At 44.8% G+C, this 21,723-nt stretch overlaps 1 protein-coding gene and 2 pseudogenes across 1 annotated transcript; all 3 read left to right on the plus strand.

Annotated features, from left to right (window-relative positions):
• The first annotated feature begins 4,978 nt into the window (after nt 1-4,978).
• On the plus strand, nt 4,979-7,990 carry LOC123155749 (putative disease resistance RPP13-like protein 1; annotated as a pseudogene).
• A 746-nt stretch (nt 7,991-8,736) lies between these two features.
• On the plus strand, nt 8,737-12,712 carry LOC123155750 (putative disease resistance RPP13-like protein 1; annotated as a pseudogene).
• Nucleotides 12,713-17,422: 4,710 nt separating this feature from the next.
• On the plus strand, nt 17,423-20,052 carry LOC123158822 (PI-PLC X domain-containing protein At5g67130-like). The gene is made up of 7 exons (XM_044576656.1): nt 17,423-17,758; nt 18,336-18,461; nt 18,746-18,865; nt 18,954-19,052; nt 19,152-19,455; nt 19,558-19,778; nt 19,873-20,052. The coding sequence occupies exons 1-7, from the start codon at nt 17,423-17,425 to the stop codon at nt 20,050-20,052; spliced, it is 1,386 nt and encodes a 461-aa protein (XP_044432591.1).
• The last annotated feature ends 1,671 nt before the right edge of the window (nt 20,053-21,723 follow it).

Below are 21,723 nucleotides of genomic sequence, written 5' to 3' on the forward strand. Positions count from 1 at the left end.
CAATTTGGTTTGGTTTGCGGGGTTCAGACTAGTCGTTCGTATTTGTTTCTGTTTGAAACTACAACAAAGTAGAATGAATGGCCTTTGTAGGAAGAAGTAGCCCCAAGTACTAGCCTAAAGTTTGACGCCTCTGATGATCATTCCAAACTGCCGCGTAAAGTTGGTTGGCCTTAACTTTTACTATATCTGATGGCTGCTCAAAAAAGAGCTGTTGCACTGCAGTTGAGAGCCGGAGTCATGATGCTAACTAGGATTCAAATTTTTGGAACAATGAACCTTGTACCCTGCAATCAATACAGACTTTTATTAAGCATCTCCAAGCAATGTTCTGGCTGTACGCTGTACGTATAGCTGCTGCTGCTGCTGCGCATTTGACAGCGAGTAGCCAGATGAGCTTGGTTTCTTCTACTCTGGTTTGGTTTCTTCTGCTCTGGTTTGGTTTCTTCTTCTGCTCTGGTTTGCTTTGTTCTTCTGCCACTAGTAGAAAAGAGGCCAATGGTCCAGGCCGGTCCAGCCCATTAGTCCCGGTTCAATCCATAACCGGGACCAATGGGGGCATTAGACCCGATCCGTGAGCCCCGGGGGCCGGCCGGGCCACGTGGGCCAGTGGTCTCGGTTCGTCTGGACCTATTGGTTCCGATTGGTGGGACGAACCGGGACCAATGGCCCTCGCTCCTGGCCCACCACCATTGGTCCCGGTTGGTGGCCTGAACCGGGACCAAAGGCTGCCCTTTAGTCCTGGTTGGTGGCATGAACCGGGACTAAAGGGTTGGTCCTCGTTGCGGCCAAAGTTTAGTCACACCTCGCCAACCGAAGGGGAATCAGACCGGTTTATAAGCCCCTCCCTCTCTGCCTTATTGAGCTCCTCTGAAAATGAAAATAGATGCCCTTATATAGGGAATTTACGTTAAATTCATACGAATTTCTCTTGAAATTTGTTATGAATTTAATTTGAATTTCCTCTATAAGCGCATCTATGCTCATTTCTGAGTAGCTTTTTATATATTTTTTTTTCTTCTTTTCTGTTATATTTATTTTTTTCTTTTTATTTCTGAGTTGTAATAAGTCATTAAAAATAAGCATCTATGCTCATTTTTTAGTAAAGTTAATCATAACTATTTTTTCTTCTATTTATTTTTAAATTGTAATAAGTCATTAAAAATAAGCATTTATGCTCATATTTTAGTAAAGTTAATCACAACTATTTTTTCTTCTTTTTATTTTTGAGTTGTAATAAGTCATTAAAAATAAGCATCTATGCTCCTTTTTTAGTACATTTAATCACAAATATTTTTTCCTTCAATTCATTTCTGAGTAGTTTTTTATATAGTTTTTTTTCTTTTCTGCTATATTTATTTTTTTCTTTTTATTTCTGAGTTGTAATAAGTCATTAAAAATAAGCATCTATGCTCATTTTTTAGTACAGTTAATCACAACTATTTTTTGCTTCAATTCATTTCTGAGTAGTTTTCTATATAGTTTTTTTCTTTTCTGCTATATTTATTTTTTTCTTTTTATTTCTGAGTTGTAATAAGTCATTAAAAATAAGCATCTATGCTCATTTTTTAGTAAAGTTAATCATAACTATTTTTTCTTCTATTTATTTTTGAATTGTAATAAGTCATTAAAAATAAGCATCTATGCTCATATTTTAGTAAAGTTAATCACAACTATTTTTTCTTCTTTTTATTTCTGAGTTGTAACAAGTCATTAAAAATAAGCATCTATGCTCCTTTTTTAGTACAGTTAATCACAACTATTTTTTGCTTCAATTCATTTCTGAGTAGTTTTCTATATAGTTTTTTTTTCTTTTCTGCTATATTAATTTTTTTCTTTTTATTTCTGAGTTGTAATAAGTCATTAAAAATAAAAAAGAGGTGCAATGCTTGTTAATTTGCTTCAAGTCTTTCGGAATAGTGTCAACTGCACTGCACATAGCTCTGTGCAGTCTACCGTTTTCCTCAAGGCTTGAAGCTAACCAACGTGCGGAGCATTGAGCCTCTTCGTCATCGTCTCTGCACTTAGGGCTTATGCTACGTTGATTGCAACCAAGATTATCACTTGACTATTGCCTTGTGAGGTTTCTGGATTAACAGGTTTAATTCAAAAGAGCGCGGTAAGTATGATTGTTTATTCGAAGCAGCAACCAACATAACAGAAAGCTACACTTGATTTCAGAAGGAATTTATTGCAGTCTGAAGCCGAGCTAGCTAAGGCAGTGTACTTTAGCTCACTAATACAGTATATACGTAGGTTTGTAGCAGGGTTCAGACTAGCTCTTTTTTGTTTGTCTTGGCTTGTGGTTGTAGCATGCATGATCATTGATCACAGCACTGCATCTGCCTGCCTGTCCACAATCGAGATTAGTTTGAACAATGAACAGGCATATTTACCAGCCAAAAAGCATTTGATGCCTTTAATTAATTATTGAAAGGAACTAAGCTATTGATTTTGCCCATTTGTGCTTTCTTTTACGTACCAGCAGAGCACCACTCTTATGTTGGCTTTTGATCGCTAGATCAATTCACCAGGAGCTGAAACACGTTTGTGCAAAGCTAGCAAGCAAGCAAGCAAGCAGCTTGATGGATTTTGTAGCTAGCTAGCACTACGTGCACGCCGTACAGGATCGATACGAACTTGATCGACGGAGCGACTCTCTCGGCGGAACACTCGTGAACTTGCGAACGTAAACTAGTACAGAGGAAAACTGATTTTGGTGATAGCTACAGGAGCTTGTCGCTCATGGTTTATTGCTCTTTTCGTTGTGGTGTACAAAGCAGCCTTGCCGGTGCTTATATACACGTCCATGTAGGGACTAGATACTTGACTCGGACTAGTAATCCTACTAGAACTCAGCTTACTTTTCTAATCCTACACGGACACCTATTACACGGTCGTGTTTAACTCTTACATCTTACTGCACTTTTCTCCAGCCTAAAGTTTGATGTAGGAGTGGAGCTTGCCTAAAGTTTCAGGGAGGAGGATTTATAACTAAATGAACACAAGAGGTTGGTTTGCGACTTTCTTGTTGCCTTGTGATGATCAAACTGCAACGGAACTGGCTTCAGACTTCTGGCCACTTTCTATGAAAGGCTGCACATGTTTCTCATTCGGAAAAAAAAGGCAGCAGCAGCAGAGGTACTAGCTCTAAGGTAGATTAGCCGGTGCATAGAGATGCAAGGAAGGTTCAGACCACTCTTCTATGTTGGGTTTGCCTTGACCAGAGTCGGCTAGGATTAGTTTGAACAATTAGTAATAATGTTCTTAAGCATCTATTTTTGATCTCTGAGAAGAGGATATGTTCTTAAGGCTGTCTATGTATGGATATTTTAGTTTTATCTTGCAGGCTAGCATAATTGCCAGAAAAGAAGAGGATATGGTTTAATTAGTCTGCAGGGCTTGCTTGCCCAGATTTTATATTATGCTATGGTTAGCTTCGAGGATATGGTTTAATTCTTTGATTGTTGCAACCAATATTATAACTTGACTGTTGCTGCCTTGTGAGGTTTCTGGATTAACAGGTTTAATTCAGAAGAGCGCAGTAATTATAATTATTTATTCCAGGTTGTAATCAAGCTAACAGAAAGCTGCACTTGTTTTCCAGGATGGATAGATTATTTCCAAAGGAATTTATTGCAGTGTGCACATGTGACAGAGCTGGCTTCAGGCCTCAGGCTGCTTGCTATGAGAAGCTGCACATGTTCTTGAGGTTATAGATCATTTCAGAAGGGACTAGTGCACTGTGCAGCAGTCAGCAGAGGTTCCAAGCTTTTTCCTCAAATGGATGTATCTAGCATTAAATTGGTGCTAGATACATCCATTTCGAGGGACAAGCTTTTTCGGACGGAGGGAGTATTTGATTGCCCATTTCTGTTGCTCCTGGACTAGCATCCTCTGCTTTCATTTACAAGCAGAGCATAACTCTTTTCTCCAGATATAGACATAAGCAATACTAATACGTACTCCCTCCGTCCGAAAATACTTGTCATCAAAATGAATAAAAGGGGATGTATCTAGATGTATTTTAATTCTAGATACATTCCTTTTTGTCTATTTTGATGACAAGTTTTTTTGGACGGAGGGAGTATAATTTATGATATGCAACAAGGGAGCAGGTAGAATCCTGAATGTGATTAAGAATGCATTAAGGAACAGGTAGCGTCATAAAGTTAAGAAATGATACTATAGCTTACACATGGGTGCACCGGCAAGCGGACAAAGCTGTGAGCTCAACCGCGACCATGGCTGGTTCTTCCTTGAAGTTCCCCAGAAGCTGTGAAGGCTGACTCCTTGTTGATCACTCCTGCCTCTCATCCAACATTGCTCGGTTCATTTCTCTCCTTCTCCTGCTGATGATGCCACTGCACTTTTGACAGCAAACACTCATCGACGCCTTTCTTCTACCAGATTCACGATTTGATTTCTTTTCCATGTATGAAGGTCATTTGGCGACTATGGTACCCTTTTTTTCATATTAATACAGTACAGATGCAGTAACAGGCTTCTGAATTTAAATTTGCGTGTATTACAGCTGGCTTACAGGGATAATACTTCTTCATTTGTCTGTTTTGCCTTGCTGCGGGGTATTAATTTTCTTGCTTTCACACAGTATACGCGTCATCGAGGATGTCTGTATTCCGCTCGCTTAGTCTATTCTATTCGTTAATGCTAGAGACACCTGGGAGAAAAGTATATGATCTAAAGTATGAAACAAGAAGTAGGTAGCATCAACAATTTAAGATATGTGACCATAGCATTACAACCTGGTGCACCGGCAAGCGGACAAAGCTGTGAGCTCACCCGGGACCATGGTTGCTTCTTCGTGGAAGCTTCCCAGCATTTTGTATGCAACAAGGAGCAGGTAGCATCATGAATTTTGTGAGCAATAAGGAACAGGTAGCATAATGAATTTAGCATAACAACAAGGAGCAGGTAGCATCATGAATTTATGATATGCAACAGCAAGCGAACAAAGCTGTGAGCTCACCCATGATCATGGCTTGCTTCTTCCTGGAAGCTTCCCAGAAGCTGTGAGGGTTGACTCCTGTAGCTTGTTAGGCTCCCCTCCTGTGAGGGCTGTTAGCTTCATTTCTCTCCTGCATTGCTTTTGACAGTGAGCGCTCGTCCACGCCAAGCAGCACCAATCAAGGTGAGCAGCCCCCTCTTGAACCTTTTGCTTTCTTCTACATCCTGATTTCTCCTTCTGCGTTCCACGTACCATTTTTTGTTTTTGTTTCTGTTTGTTGTTAGAACTAGAATCCACTGAGCTGTTTTAGCTTATAAGAAACCTTCTTTTTTGAAGGAAATTCAGCAAAGCTGAGGAAGACAGAACTAGAGCGGAGAGGAAGCGGAACAGAACACGCTGTTATGAAGATGTGAAGTAGGTGGTGAATATGATTTGGTTTTTTCATGTACTGCTTCCAGAGTCGCGTAAATTCATTAAATTAGGGGCATCTCTTTCATGTTTAAACTCCATTATATTGCACATGTTCCATTTGTTCCTGCACAGGCTCTTTCTCTCACATACATATGTGAATAAATCTCACTTGAATAGCCCAGCGTATATGATTTTTAGTCAAAGTAAAGTATCTTTTACTCTTTGTTAATAATTGTAAAAGACTAGTTTATTTTCAGTTCATGTGTTCCTCTAACTTGCTAACGTATCTGTTGAAACTAATTCCATGTGAATTTTTGGTGAAAACATATCATAGTCGGGTTGTTGTTTATAAATAGTCTGCTTGTTAAATACTCTGACTGCAAAATTTATGAACGCGATGCTAATTACGTCCATTATTTGCTTGAAGGATGAAAAATAGATGTCCAGACTCCAGCCACCATGAGCTTATCTACTGCCATCGTGACCATCCGTATCGCCAATGAGTGTGCCACTTTCTGGCAGTGGACCAAATCTGCCATTTCATCCCTGCACTCGCAATGGAGTGGTGCACAGAAGCAAGATCTCAAGGGTCGTGTACTGGAGTTGGAGAGTGGCCTGCAATGTCTCAGGGAAACTCTCCCTGCAATGTATGACCTCATTAATAAAGCAGAGTGGAGGAGCCACGACGACCTTGTGGCAAGCGTCCTTCCGAATCTCAAGGATGCAGTGTCTGATGCCGAGGATCTTCTTGATGAGTTCGGATGGTATGAGAAGAAGGTGCAAGTGGAGGGCAATGCAAGCCAGTCACCTTTTATTGAATTCTCAGATACCGTCATCCAAGGCAGCTTCAACAAACTAGATGGCATCCAGTTGAGGTTGAATCGTCTTTCGGGTGAGCTTGAGGGGCTTCGTGGAATTGTACAACACTTTGACAGATTAGTCAGGCCAGAGAACATCTCCTCTTTATCGGAAAAGAGAAAAAATATATTCTTGGGTCATGACAAGGAGCTGAAGCAAGTCTTGGGATTTCTCAATGTACTTGAACGCAAGAGAGCAACTAGTCCAATCAATGCATCAACAAGCAACCATGTCAATAATGAATCAAGTCTTCCTGTTTTCGTGATAGGTGGAATTGGTGGTGTCGGAAAGACTACATTGGCCCAGCATATCATCAACCATCAACAAGTTCATTCACAGTTTGAGAAGAGAATTAGGATTTGTGTCTCAGATGACTTTGATGTTAAGAGGTTAACTAAAGAGGTCATACAATCCTTTACTGGAAAAGAGGCAACTACTGAGAGTAGTTTGGAATCTCTTCAAAATGCTCTGAAGAAGCACGTGAACAATAAAAGGTTATTGATTGTCCTTGATGATGTGTGGGATGATGCCTTGAAGGATAATGGGCGGTGTTGGGAGAAGTTTTGTGCACCTTTTTGCGGTGTCCAAGAGGGAAGTGCGATGTTGGTCACAACTAGATGTGAAAATGTTACCAAGGGGGTGTGCACAAATGAGTCTGTTACATTAGATGGTCTAAATGATGATGCCTTTAGGGAATTCTTCAAATTATGCATGTTTGGATCTGAGGATTGTAGAAATTATCCTGACTTGGAGTGCATTGGTGAAAGTATACTTCCTAAATTGAAGGGCTCTCCTTTGGCTACCATTACTCTGGGACGCATGTTGAAAGCAATTCCTGAAGTGTCACATTGGAAGTCTATACTTGAGAGTGAACTGTGGGAGTTGGAACAAAAGGAGACTGACATTTTACCTGCCCTTCGGTTGAGCTACATATATTTACCATTCTATTTGAAGCAATGCTTCGCATTCTGTGCTTTGTACCTCCAATTCAAAATATTGGCTGTCAGTATTTTGAAGACCTTGTAGCACGGTCTTTCCTTCAAAAGATTAGTGATCGATACGTGATCCATGACTTATTGCATGACATGGCACAAAAAGTGTCGGAGTATGACTGCTTCATCTTACGAAATAAGAGTGTCTTTAATAAAATTCCCCAGAAGGTTCGTCATTTCTACGTACTCCCTAGCAGTGATTTTGACAGATCCAACTTGCTGAGCTTATGCAAGTACACAAAGCTGCGTACCCTAATTTGCAAGAAGAGTTTAGGAAGAAATGCAGTTATTGTAATGGGTCGCTGGTGTACTGAACTTCTCCGTTTGCGTGTGATGTCTTGTGCCTCTGCAGATAAGTTACCAGATAATATTGGCAACTGGAAGCATCTTCGGTACCTTGAAATCTCCAGAGCTTGTTCTTTGAAGAAAATTCCTTCAACTTTCTGTTTGCTATATTATATGCAGATTTTATATGCCAAGAAATGCAACCTGGAAATTCCCGGTGACTTTGGGAAGTTGATCAGTTTGGAGAAACTCGAATCAATAGGATTAACTCTTGACTCGGCCAATAAAGAGGAGCAAGGAGTTATGTCAGTAAAGAATCTGAACCGAATTCACGGGTATTTGGTGATAAATAATGTTGGCATCCTAAGTAAGGATCAGGCAGCTGAAGCTGAACTGAAAAATAAGAAATATCTTGATAGGTTGACATTGAATATGCATTCGCCCTGGGACCCGCTAATTCCAACCATCATATAAGCTTCTCATCAGCCTAAGAACAGAGAAGTGCTTGAAGTTCTACAACCTCCTACCAGTCTCAAGTCTCTGCTCCTCCAGAATTATGGCGATTCCTCACTCCCAAGCTGGTTTCAGCCACAAAACTTGCCAAGTTTAGAATCACTCACTTTGGAAAGTTGTGATGGAATCAACAACATAAACTTAAATGAAATACCCGCATTCCAGTCCCTCACAGACGTAAGAATTGAAGGGTGCAAAAATATATCAAGCCTCGAAGATTTTCTGCATCGAGGTTATGTACCAGGCATCAAGAAAATTGTAATTGGAGATTGCAACATGTTAGCATCAATACCAACTGAAAAATTTGGGGATTTGCATTTACTTGAAGCACTGTACGTATCCCGATGTAAAAACATCCACCTCCAGAGATTGGTTTCTCGGTCCCTTAAGCAGCTCGGCCTACGGGATTCTGGTCTCTTTTGCAATATCGACTGCTGCTCTCTCACTAAATTTACTTTAGCATGCAAGTCTGTCACATCCATCCAACTGCAAACGTGGAGTATTCCAGCACTACGAGAGCTGCATATTTGGTGTGAATCTCTTGCATCTATTAGAGACTCCTCTAATAGGTCCGTTCCCGCGGGCACTAGCAGAATTGGAGCATTCTCGTCCCTTAAAGTCATAAAATTTAGTGACTGTCGTAAGTTGCCAACCCTTGATGACCTGGTAACACAAGAGCATCTACCTGCTATTGAGAAAATTGAAATCAGCTGTTGTTGTTCCAGACTCCAGCCACCATGAGCTTATCTACTGCCATCGTGACCATCCGTATCGCCAATGAGTGTGCCACTTTCTGGCAGTGGACCAAATCTGCCATTTCATCCCTGCACTCGCAATGGAGTGGTGCACAGAAGCAAGATCTCAAGGGTCGTGTACTGGAGTTGGAGAGTGGCCTGCAATGTCTCAGGGAAACTCTCCCTGCAATGTATGACCTCATTAATAAAGCAGAGTGGAGGAGCCATGACGACCTTGTGGCAAGCGTCCTTCCGAATCTCAAGGATGCAGTGTCTGATGCCGAGGATCTTCTTGATGAGTTCGGATGGTATGAGAAGAAGGTGCAAGTGGAGGGCAATGCAAGCCAGTCACCTTTCATTGAATTCTCAGATACCGTCATCCAAGGCAGCTTCAACAAACTAGATGGCATCCAGTTGAGGTTGAATCGTCTTTCGGGTGAGCTTGAGGGGCTTCGTGGAATTGTACAACGCTTTGACAGATTAGTCAGGCCAGAGAACATCTCCTCTTTATCGGAAAAGAGAAAAAATATATTCTTGGGTCATGACAAGGAGCTGAAGCAAGTCTTGGGATTTCTCAATGTACTTGAATGCAAGAGAGCAACTAGTCCAATCAATGCATCAACAAGCAACCATGTCAATAATGAATCAAGTCTTCCTGTTTTCGTGATAGGTGGAATTGGTGGTGTCGGAAAGACTACATTGGCCCAGCATATCATCAACCATCAACAAGTTCATTCACAGTTTGAGAAGAGAATTAGGATTTGTGTCTCAGATGACTTTGATGTTAAGAGGTTAACTAAAGAGGTCATACAATCCTTTACTGGAAAAGAGGCAACTACTGAGAGTAGTTTGGAATCTCTTCAAAATGCTCTGAAGAAGCACGTGAACAATAAAAGGTTATTGATTGTCCTTGATGATGTGTGGGATGATGCCTTGAAGGATAATGGGCGGTGTTGGGAGAAGTTTTGTGCACCTTTTTGCGGTGTCCAAGAGGGAAGTGCGATGTTGGTCACAACTAGATGTGAAAATGTTACCAAGGGGGTGTGCACAAATGAGTCTGTTACATTAGATGGTCTAAATGATGATGCCTTTAGGGAATTCTTCAAATTATGCATGTTTGGATCTGAGGATTGTAGAAATTATCCTGACTTGGAGTGCATTGGTGAAAGTATACTTCCTAAATTGAAGGGCTCTCCTTTGGCTACCATTACTCTGGGACGCATGTTGAAAGCAATTCCTGAAGTGTCACATTGGAAGTCTATACTTGAGAGTGAACTGTGGGAGTTGGAACAAAAGGAGACTGACATTTTACCTGCCCTTCGGTTGAGCTACATATATTTACCATTCTATTTGAAGCAATGCTTCGCATTCTGTGCTTTGTACCTCCAATTCAAAATATTGGCTGTCAGTATTTTGAAGACCTTGTAGCACGGTCTTTCTTTCAAAAGATTAGTGATCGATACGTGATCCATGACTTATTGCATGACATGGCACAAAAAGTGTCGGAGTATGACTGCTTCATCTTACGAAATAAGAGTGTCTTTAATAAAATTCCCCAGAAGGTTCGTCATTTCTACGTACTCCCTAGCAGTGATTTTGACAGATCCAACTTGCTGAGCTTATGCAAGTACACAAAGCTGCGTACCCTAATTTGCAAGAAGAGTTTAGGAAGAAATGCAGTTATTGTAATGGGTCGCTGGTGTACTGAACTTCTCCGTTTGCGTGTGATGTCTTGTGCCTCTGCAGATAAGTTACCAGATAATATTGGCAACTGGAAGCATCTTCGGTACCTTGAAATCTCCAGAGCTTGTTCTTTGAAGAAAATTCCTTCAACTTTCTGTTTGCTATATTATATGCAGATTTTATATGCCAAGAAATGCAACCTGGAAATTCCCGGCGACTTTGGGAAGTTGATCAGTTTGGAGAAACTCGAATCAATAGGATTAACTCTTGACTCGGCCAATAAAGAGGAGCAAGGAGTTATGTCAGTAAAGAATCTGAACCGAATTCACGGGTATTTGGTGATAAATAATGTTGGCATCCTAAGTAAGGATCAGGCAGCTGAAGCTGAACTGAAAAATAAGAAATATCTTGATAGGTTGACATTGAATATGCATTCGCCCTGGGACCCGCTAATTCCAACCATCATATAAGCTTCTCATCAGCCTAAGAACAGAGAAGTGCTTGAAGTTCTACAACCTCCTACCAGTCTCAAGTCTCTGCTCCTCCAGAATTATGGCGATTCCTCACTCCCAAGCTGGTTTCAGCCACAAAACTTGCCAAGTTTAGAATCACTCACTTTGGAAAGTTGTGATGGAATCAACAACATAAACTTAAATGAAATACCCGCATTCCAGTCCCTCACAGACGTAAGAATTGAAGGGTGCAAAAATATATCATGCCTCGAAGATTTTCTGCATCGAGGTTATGTACCAGGCATCAAGAAAATTGTAATTGGAGATTGCAACATGTTAGCATCAATACCAACTGAAAAATTTGGGGATTTGCATTTACTTGAAGCACTGTACGTATCCCGATGTAAAAACATCCACCTCCAGAGATTGGTTTCTCGGTCCCTTAAGCAGCTCGGCCTACGGGATTCTGGTCTCTTTTGCAATATCGACTGCTGCTCTCTCACTAAATTTACTTTAGCATGCAAGTCTGTCACATCCATCCAACTGCAAACGTGGAGTCTTCCAGCACTACGAGAGCTGCATATTTGGTGTGAATCTCTTGCATCTATTAGAGACTCCTCTAATAGGTCCGTTCCCGCGGGCACTAGCAGAATTGGAGCATTCTCGTCCCTTAAAGTCATAAAATTTAGTGACTGTCGTAAATTGCCAACCCTTGATGACCTGGTAACACAAGAGCATCTACCTGCTATTGAGAAAATTGAAATCAGCTGTTGTTGTTCGGAGTTAAAGTCCCTGCCAGCTGAATGGTTTCCCTATCTGAAACATCTGGTGGTTGATGAGTGCACAAGTCTCAAGTGGCGAACAGGTTTTGTGTTGCCATCATGCCTCCAAAGCCTACGCTTAAACGAATGTGGGGATATCTCTCCATGTATTCCCAGCTGCATAGAGAACCTCACATCCCTCGTCTCACTTGAAATTGAAGGATGCAACGGAATAAAATCCATTCCAGGCAACGTTTGGCACAATTATCTTGTATCACTCGAGAAATTGGTGATTAAGAAATGTCAAGACCTAGTTTCAATTGGTGGAGCAGAGGTGGTTGCAAATATAAAGGAGGTGGAGGTCAGGGGGTGTCCAAAGTTAGAGGAAGCGGACCAGATCAATAGGTGGCCCCGCCAAAGGTATTTGTGCTAGCATTTGTTTTCTGTCCAGCTTTTACTTCTCTGTTGTTCGAAATACCCTATATACTGGAAATAACTCATGCATTGTGCAGTAAAAATTCAACTTGTATCATTATTACTGAAGTACGCCGAACTTGTTGAACACACCTACCTGTATTGTATCATATATGTCTTTTTTCTGCTTGTTAGTTCCCATGCTTAATTAGCCCGTATAGAATCCTGATGTTTTGAGTAATTCCATACATGTGACCATGTTTTGAAAGAAGTTGCTAACCTGTAGATGTACTAGCTAGTGCTGCCGTTCTGTGCGGGTTTAGTAGAAACTCTCCCTTTTTATTTCTCAAATTTGCTTTGCTTTATTTGGGGAGCCAAATTTGCTTTCTGACCATGTTTTCTTCTTCAAGTACAAGGAGGACTATGTGACAGGCGATCGAGCTGGAACCAATGGCTGGACTACATGGAAGTTGGAAGACCCGAGGACAACGGGACTATTCCATCTGTAATCCATATTATGGTTCTGTTCCATTAATCTGTAATCCATATTTGTGCTGATAACTATCAGTTCCCAGTTTGCACAATCGGAGCAAAGTTGTTGTAACTTCTGAAACAATAGTGTCTTATGTGGGTGTCCTCAGTACTATTAGGGAGAAGGATTTGAATATGGTAGGGTTTTTGTCCTGGAGAAGGTTTCCCCACCATATCCAACTCTGTTTAGACTCCCAAGTTGTGCACCTACCAGACGTTGTATTTTTATATACATTTTGTGTGTTTTGACGCATAATAAGTCTGGAATATGTTTGGTCTGTAGTTTTTGTTGTTAGCTCCGTCTGTGGTTTCTGCTTGTGCTCTCTTTGTTTGCTGGTTTCCCTAACTCTCTGTTTCTCCCAATACCAAATGGCGCGTACCTAGAAAAAATAGAAATTATCTTAGCCCGTCTGAATACCAAATAGGCAGGCAGATGGTCTCATTTTTCAAAAGCAAATAGAAATGTATTACGTAGCTAGTTTGCTGTAGGAGGTTGCAGGGCAGATTTCTTGGCCTCCTTTGATGGGTTAGCATTTCAGAGTAAGTGACCCTTTCCAGCACTTGTAGATGTAGGCTGTACATTTGAGAATAAATTAGGCTTAGCTTGGACAAGGAGCCTCCTCTGATGGGTTCAGACTAGCTAGTCTCTTGTGGTAGTTTCAGACTACAACCAAGTTGAAATGGGCCTGCTTGTGGGAAGGACACACGATTTGAAGTTTCTGAAACAGAGTAAGTACAGTAGTAGCCTAACGGTTTGATGTGGGAATGGAGCTTCAAGGGCTCAGGTCATGCCTAAGAGAGCATTACTAGTAGAGCCCTCAAACCCTCAAATCCCTAAAAATTACTGCTTTTTTACAGTTTTCGTCGAAAAAAAGCCGTAGACTAGAACCCCTTAACCCTCAAACCCTCAAATTTTTTTAAAGGTCCAACCCTCATACCCTCTCCCAATCCTCAAAAGTAAGGGTTGGGGAGCAAAACCTACCCCAACCCTCATTTGGCGGTTATCCTCGCGCGGGAGGGAAAAATCCTCCCAACTCCCGCGCCCACGCCCGCGACCGCCGCTACTAGTCGTCCCCGTCGCCGGCGGCCACCCCGTCAACCTCCCGCGCGCAACGACAACGTCGTTCATGGGGAATATTCCGTTATAAGGGTTGGGTTTGAGGGTTCTAATCTTTGCCCCTGTTTTTCAACCCGTAAAAGTGCACAAAAAATTCATTTTTGGACCCTAAAACGCTAGTGAGGGTTTGAGGATTTGAGGGTTCTACTAGTAATGCTCTAAGATTTGATGATGTAGGACCAGAACTGGGCTCGGGCCTCCCACATCGGGTGCACGTGCTATGGGCCTATGGCCTGTGCGAGGGGAAGTTCCTGGCGCCAGCGGCAACATGTGACATTGGTTAGTTCAACATTGGATGAAAAGCAGCAATAAAATTATTTGCGATAAAATTGCGTTAAAATTGTAGGACTTCCGATAGTAAGGATTTCTTGCTAGATTGAAGGGAACTCCTAAAAATAAAATAGCTAGTCAACAACTATGTTCACTCCACTAGCTCGCGTGGATATCGTCCCTTCCGCTGACAATGAGCGCACCGCATATGCAGATTCACTACTGTACACACAACTTTTTTTAAGGTGTACACACAACTTTTGATGATAAAGGCGTGCAAAAGGCACATATATATACTATCAGCCTAGCCTGTGGCTCCGTCTTGTAGCTGCTCACAGTAATGCCGATCATATTACTCCTCACCCACCCACCATGCATGCGTACTACTCTAGATTATGGTTATGGTTGTAACCGATGTGATGTTATCAATGATTCCTTCTTATCCCCCACTAATCGTATCAGATTCCACCGTGCATGAGCTGATGCTCGCATTGAGTCAAGATAATTTGCCGGGAATAAGGCTATATTGGGTCCCACCAAGGCATGCCTATTGACAACAGTAGGTGGCGGCCAGCACAAAGCTGAGCGCGAGAGCATGCATGAGGATGCAAGTGCATGGGGTGGCAACATGAGATTATTCCTGGGAGAAAAAGGCAGGCAATTAAAAACCCAAAGTTCACGTGATACCTACTTACTTTCTCAGGATACATAGGCCGATGCATCCTTAAAACTGTGACTGAGCAAAAAAAAAAAAGCAAAGTTCACGTGATACCTACCTACTGTCTCGGGATACATAGGCCGATGCATCCTTGAAACTGCCACCGAGAGCATCTCCAGCCGCGCCCCCACAACGGCCTCCTCGGGCAATTTTTTCGCGCCGGCGCCGAAAAAATGTCCCAGTCGCGTCCCCAGAAGCCTGTTTTTCGCCGGCTTGGGCCGAAATCAGCGCCGGCGGGCGCAAGCCGAACCCGACGCGCTGGGGGCGCTTGGGGGTGCCGGCCGAAACGTTTTTGGCGCGAAAACCGGCTGGCCCTCCTTGGCAGCGACTCGGCTCTTCTCGCCGCTTCGTCGTCCTCACCGCCTCGGTTCCTGTGGCGAATCAATGCCAAAGCTGCCGCGCGCTGCGGTGCCGGTCAGCCTCCATTGATACCTCATGGGCGTTGCAGTGAAGACCGGACGACGCGCGTCCCTCGCCCGCTACGCGTATACACGGCGGCCACGCGTACGCGCGGCGCCTCCGCCTATATAAGCCGCCCCCCAGCGCGCCGGTGACCCACAGACTCTCCATCGCCGACGCCCATTCCTCCCCGTTCCTCCCTCTCCTCTCGCCGTCTCCAGTTCACCCATGGGCGATCGTTTCCAAGGCGACGGCGCGGCGGCGAACGGCTTCGGCCGCCACCACCTTCACGAGGACGAAGTGCGGCTCCTCTTTGAGGCCGAGTACCCGGTCCCGCCGGACATGCGGGTGCTCGGGGCGTGGAGGATCAGCGCCGGCAGGCTCCCGGTGCCACCGCCGCCCACCGGAGCGGCCCGGCATGCGGAGATCGTGCGTATCTGCGCCTCTCTGCCGCAGGCGGCGAGGGAAGGTCCACGGTACGTCCCCGACAGCCAACTGTGGGAGGCCTACTTCTGTCGCCGTCACGCCGCGTAGCTCGAGGCCACCAACGGCGTCGTGCCCTCCGGGAGGCTCAACTCTGAAGGCCGCCGCCGATGGTGGGGCGTGCCCGGCCGCACGTTGGAGGCCGTGCTCAAGCACATCAAGGGCGGCAACACGCCCAGGCTGGAGTACCCCGCTCCACTGTCCTTCTCCCGCCGGCGTGGGAGCTCGTGAACACCGAGGCACATGGATCTGGGGGCGTCCTCCTCGTCCGGCCGCTCGACAAGCTCTCCCTGCCTCGGCCGCGTCAAGACGGAGCCCCTGGACACGCTGGTCAGCCACGACACCCGCAGCTCCGGCGTCCGCATCGCCGACTCCCCCCCACCTCTGGACGCCTCGTCCTCGTCAGGCCGAAGGCGGAGCCCGGCCTCCCCGCGGAGTACGAGGTCATAGCCCGGCGCGGCTTCTCCGACGAGGAGGCCCTAAAGTGGGCGCGGGACGACTACCTGGAGGAGATAGCCGCCCGCTGGCATGGGCGCGAGGACGAGCACGGTGTGGCGATCCTCGACAGCGATGAGGACGAGGACGCCCCCGGACCGTCCAATCCGCCGCGCCAACCTGGGGAGGGGTGCAGCAGGGACGACGGCCGTGGAGGAGGCGACGACGGCGGTTGCGGAGGAGGCGACGACGACGACGGCGGTGGCAGCAGCGACGACGAGGACGATGACGACGACGACTTCTATGCGCAGTTCGGCGTGTAGAGCTTCAAGGGCGGCAGGCGGCGGGGAGCGGCGAGGGTGACGGCGGGCCTAGTAGCGTTTTTTTCTTTTCTGTAAAATATTTTAAATATGTATGAACTCGCCGAAGTTTGGTCGAATTTAGCCGTGTTTAACCGAACGTCGCCGAAAGTTTGGCCGGCTTTTTGTGCCGGCTCCCCCAGGCGGCGATTTTAGGCGCCTCCTGGGGGGCCAACGGCTGGAGATGCTTTGAGCACTAAGCTCAGATGTGAACTCGAATGGCCATCAAGTGTACAAGTATTTATATATAGTATATTGTTGTAGTTGGATAGGCACGCAATTTCAGTAGTAAGGGCATCTCCAACGGCGACCCGTAAATTTCCTTTCGCATCCGTCCACAGACATGGATGCGGGAGGCCGCTATCCAACCGTAGCAAGAGCTCTTTTTTTTGGCAAATGAATTTGTGCATCAAGCTTCGTAACGCGGCCCATCAGGCGACTTGAGCGATGCAATGTCGAAAGCAGTGTGAGCAAAGCGCCATATTCAATGGTGGCGGGGCCATGCAGATGCAGGTGGTGTGACAGCGTGAGATTATTCCTCGGAGGAAAAGGTGACTAAAAAACCAAAGTTGACGTGGTACCAACCTAGATTGTTGAAGGAGACGGGAAACTGCGACCAGTGGTAGTAGTATTTTATGAGAAAGTAACAATGAGCACAGCACCCCCATATCATATGTATGCGGTGTGTTTCCTACTCAACATCGAAATATTTTTGTTATGTTTAATTAATCGAAAGGAGTAGTGATCTAAACGCTCTTATATTATACAGAGGGATTACATGACAGGATGAAGTTTTGTGGAACGTGGAAAGTTAACAATACGTCCTCAAATAATTTCGTTGCTTCCTAGTCACGTTCCTACATCATATTTCGTTGACGCCACCAACCATCTTTATTTCGGCTCAGACTCTACTAACACATTAACAGTCCACACCATTTCTCCTTACTTGTTCCACCTCCAAGTCCGGACGGGGTGATCCACCACCACCTCCTCGTCTCCCCCTCGCCGTAGACTAAGAGTCTAAGAACAAGACTCCTGGCCATGTTCCGCATAATCTGCAAGGCCTTTGACGTTGGGGATATTGCCATCTCATGGCTGATATGTAAGCTTCACCTTCAACACATCCCCATCCTCATCTCGATACAGATATGCAAGCTGCGCAGTGGGAAAAGTGCAAGCCACCGCCTCTTCATCGCTGTCAAGAATGCCATCGCCAGCTTCTCATGGCTGACATGTAAGCTAGGTGTGGCCATGTCTGCGGATAACTCGCCTCCTGCTCCTGCGAAGGACGGCTCCGCTGGCCTCTCAGATTTCCTCACTGGCATGCTCTTCATTCTCTTGCTGGCAGCTTATTTCATGGTGTTCATCATCATGATGGTCTTTGGCACCTGTTTGGTTACAGCGGCAGCACCCGTTGCATTCGTCGTTGACATGATAGCCTCCCAGCACGACCACACAAAATCATGCTGTCGCCCAACCACCGTCTTCCACCACAAAAAACCATGCCGTCGCCGAACCATCTTATGTTGTGGCCATCGTGTTCACGTCCTCCCGTCCGGTGGTGGCCACCGGAGTAGTTTACTCCTGAGCTACCGCGCTTTCATTGTCTGAAGAAAGGTGCGTGTATTATCAAGACCTCCACACCACCCAGCCCCAGGTACGCTACGCCCATGTGTAATCTCCCAACCTTTTGGTCCAATGAATCAATGATTATGATAATGCCATCGATCCCTCAACTTGGACAACCTGTTATCTTGTTCTTTTCAGAGTCGCTGCAGGAACGTAAATATAGCGGAGTGACAATGTTTCTCTTGTTTTTAATCATGTTAGCCTCTATTGCAACACATATAAGCGTTTGTCGGGTATCCTGTCTATCGTTCTCACTAGTTAATGTATATTGCAAACTCTAAACTCATCAAAAATTTCACAATTCTTTTCGTCAACGAGTTTGCAGGTTGGGGATCGATGTAACTCAGATGCCAACTGCAAGTCGGGACTATCTTGCCGCAAATGGACTGGAACTGGATGCAACCGTAAAAGATGTGTCCGGACAACAGTCGCTAGCCCGTTCGACACAGTTGTATGTTCTGTTGTGCATTTTTGTTTTGCCATTTGATTATTCTTTTTATACTGACAATTTGTTGATACCATAGATATCAGTGAGTATACCACTGATATCAGTGAGTATACCACAAATAACGTACTAGATACTTACCCATATGGTGTTACTGCCTTAAATCAACTTTAACATAAATGGCTATGTGCATCACATTAATGCAGAGGCCGGGGGTTCCAACCTCCTTTTCCAAAAAAGAAAACATAAACTAGCAAGTATTCCTGAAGCTAACAATACCAATTCACCAGGACAACTCACTGCCATTCAACAAGTATGCGTTCCTCACGACGCACAACTCATTCTCAATAACAGATATCCCAACCTTCACATTGTTCAACCAGGAAGATTCGGTCAACGATCAACTGAATGTAAGAGCCACTCCTGCTTGCCAGTTGATTCTGAAATTTTTACGGTATGATTCTGAATAATGCAACCACACACGGCACTTTTTGGCAGAATGGCGTTAGAGCACTGATGCTAGATCTATATGACTTCCGGGAAGACATATGGTTGTGCCATTCATACGGAGGAACGTGCAAGGACGCCACCGCCTTTGTGAGTTAGCAGATTTGTCCTATGAAATTCTGAATGGATGGCCACTAAAATGTTTCAGAATCATATATATCCTAATGTGACCGGTAATTATTTACGCAGGAGCCCGCCATAGGTACCATGAGAGAAATAGAGGCCTTTCTTGTAATGAACCCATCAGAGGTGGTGACACTCATCCTCGAGGACTATGTCAAGTCTCACCGTGGCCTCTCCAAGCTGTTTATCAAGACAGGCCTCACCAAGTACTGGTTTCCGGCATCGAGGATGCCACAGAACGGGGAGGACTGGCCCCGTGTCAGCGACATGATCAGGCTGAACCGGCGTCTCGTTGTCTTCACCTCCAACCGATTCAAGGAGTCAAGTGAAGGAATTGCCTACCAATGGAACTATATGGTCGAAAACATGTGTGAGTTTAAGCTTCAGACTTTTATTCTCTTCACTTAATTAATGTCTCAAGATAAATATGATTTGCTCTAGTAGTTTACACGTTGGTTGTCTCTTATCAAAGATGGTGATGTCGGAATGGACTCTCGTGTCTGCCGCAATCGCTCGGAATCGGCTGTCCTAAGCGACAGAAGTAAATCATTGGTTCTTGTGAACTATTTCCGCTCGCGGCCGGTCCAAGGGTCAACATGTATGGAGCACTCGCGAGGGCTCGTGGAGGTGCTCCACACATGCCACGCTGCTGCCGGCAACCGTTGGGCTAACTTCTTGGCTGTGGATTACAAGGTAACGCCAGCAGCTTCTGCAACTCAGTAGGACATGCTGGAATCTTGAAATCCAGATCGAAGTAATGATTCGTTGGTTGGTTGCCCAATTTCAGAGAAGCAATGGTGGGGGCGTCTTCCAAGCTGTGGACATGCTCAATGGGATGCTAATCTGCGGCCACGATGATGTGCATGCTTGCAGCGGGTGGACAAGTCCACCCTTGTTCTTGTTTCCTTTCCTTCGTGGCTTGTTCTTGAAGCCTGCTGCCTACTTGTGGCGGGCTGTTCTGTTGTAGAAATGAAATGACAAGTCGTGCTCTAAATGGAGTTCAGAAATGGTGCAGTCAAATTTCTCTACATTGGGGTACTTCACTATTATTAACTGCACTGTTGTACGTATCTGCAATCCAGGACATATTGCACGGTCCTATCTTATATTTTGTAATTGGATGCACCACTCGAGTCTCCACGTTAATTCTCTTGTATTGATTAATTGGATGCACCATTCGATGCTCCACGTTAATCCTCAAAAACAACCCAAACTATCCGTACAATCTCCGTATCAATTAGATATATAGCCGTTCGATGAGATATCCTTAGGAGCCCTTGCCCATTGTCACACGTCCAAGCGTCTGGAGTGAAATCTTTCACGGGATGTCAAAAACACATCTTTTTCTCTTTGTAGAAAAAAACAACAACTCTGTTGCAGTTCCCTTCCTCCACAATCTTACGCCACCGACGTACCTAGGGTCATTAACTGACCTAAAGTACAGGTCTTCCCCACGATCCGGCAAGCTTCTTCCGCCCGATCTACTTCCGCTTCACGCAGCAATCTCCCTGTTGATCCGATAATCCATACAATGCCTAGTAGATTAATAAGTTTCTAGATAAGTTGATTAGTACGGCTAGGAATCGTGTTTGCATGTTACGTGACTTAACTGTTTGGAATGTAAAAAGTGATGTATATATGTGTACGAGTTGGCTTGCAGTTGCATGCGGGTGTCCGAGTTAGGATTAGCTAGAGTAGTATGTGTCCTATTGGAATAGGTGATGGTTCATATAGGAAGTGGACTTACAAGAGTTCACGTCCGAGTCTGTTTCGTGTGTGCAATAAGGAGCAGGTAGCATCGTAAATTTTAGATATGAAATCATATAGGTTACACCTCGGTGTGCTCACCCGGGACAAAATTGTGGCTCGCCCGGGACTATGGCTGGTTCTTGTCGTGCGCACGACGATCTATGGGGCCATCTAGCCCCTTTGTGGTTCCGCTAAAGGAATGCACAAGCACAAAGAGCAAAATTAAGAGAAAATGCAAAGGTTTTTACCTAGGTTCAGGCCACCGTGAGGTATAAAACCCTACTCCTGCTTTGTGTATTGGACGTGTATGGGCACATGTACAAGGAGCGCTTTCCCCGGCAAGGTGCAGAGTGAGAGCAGCTATGCATGCAAGTTGTGCTAGGGTTCGATCCTCGTAAAAATTGCCCTAGTCCTCCTTTTTATAGCTCAAAGGGGTTACCACAGTGGTAAAACAATCATTACATATTGACTAGATATCAAACAGGGTTATCATACCTAATTTTATCAGTTCAGGACAAAAGCATTAAATACTCCGTTAGGTGTCATGTGAAGGAGAAATCCCGGCAAGGCTTCTGCACCTCTCGCCCAGCTACCTCCTATTTACATCACACACTCTCTAGACGGTGTCATTAAAGGTTAACCTTCTTTCAGCATGTTGCCACGTGCCCGGCAAATCTCACCTAACTGCTTGCGGGTTCGACACCTCATCAATTAGTGATTAGCTACTCGATGAGGTGGAGCACTGGGGGCTAGCGAGAGCTTGCCGGGCCTTCACCTTGCCGGCTGCCGGCAAGGGTTGTCTTCGGTGTTGATCTTGATGCTTTGTCTCGATCTTCTCCCAGTAGTTTTTGCGCAGCTGGGCCTTGAATCTTGGTCTTGGTAATCTCCG

Source organism: Triticum aestivum, chromosome 7B, assembly GCF_018294505.1.
Source record: "Triticum aestivum cultivar Chinese Spring chromosome 7B, IWGSC CS RefSeq v2.1, whole genome shotgun sequence".
Taxonomy (NCBI): Eukaryota; Viridiplantae; Streptophyta; class Magnoliopsida; order Poales; family Poaceae; genus Triticum; species Triticum aestivum.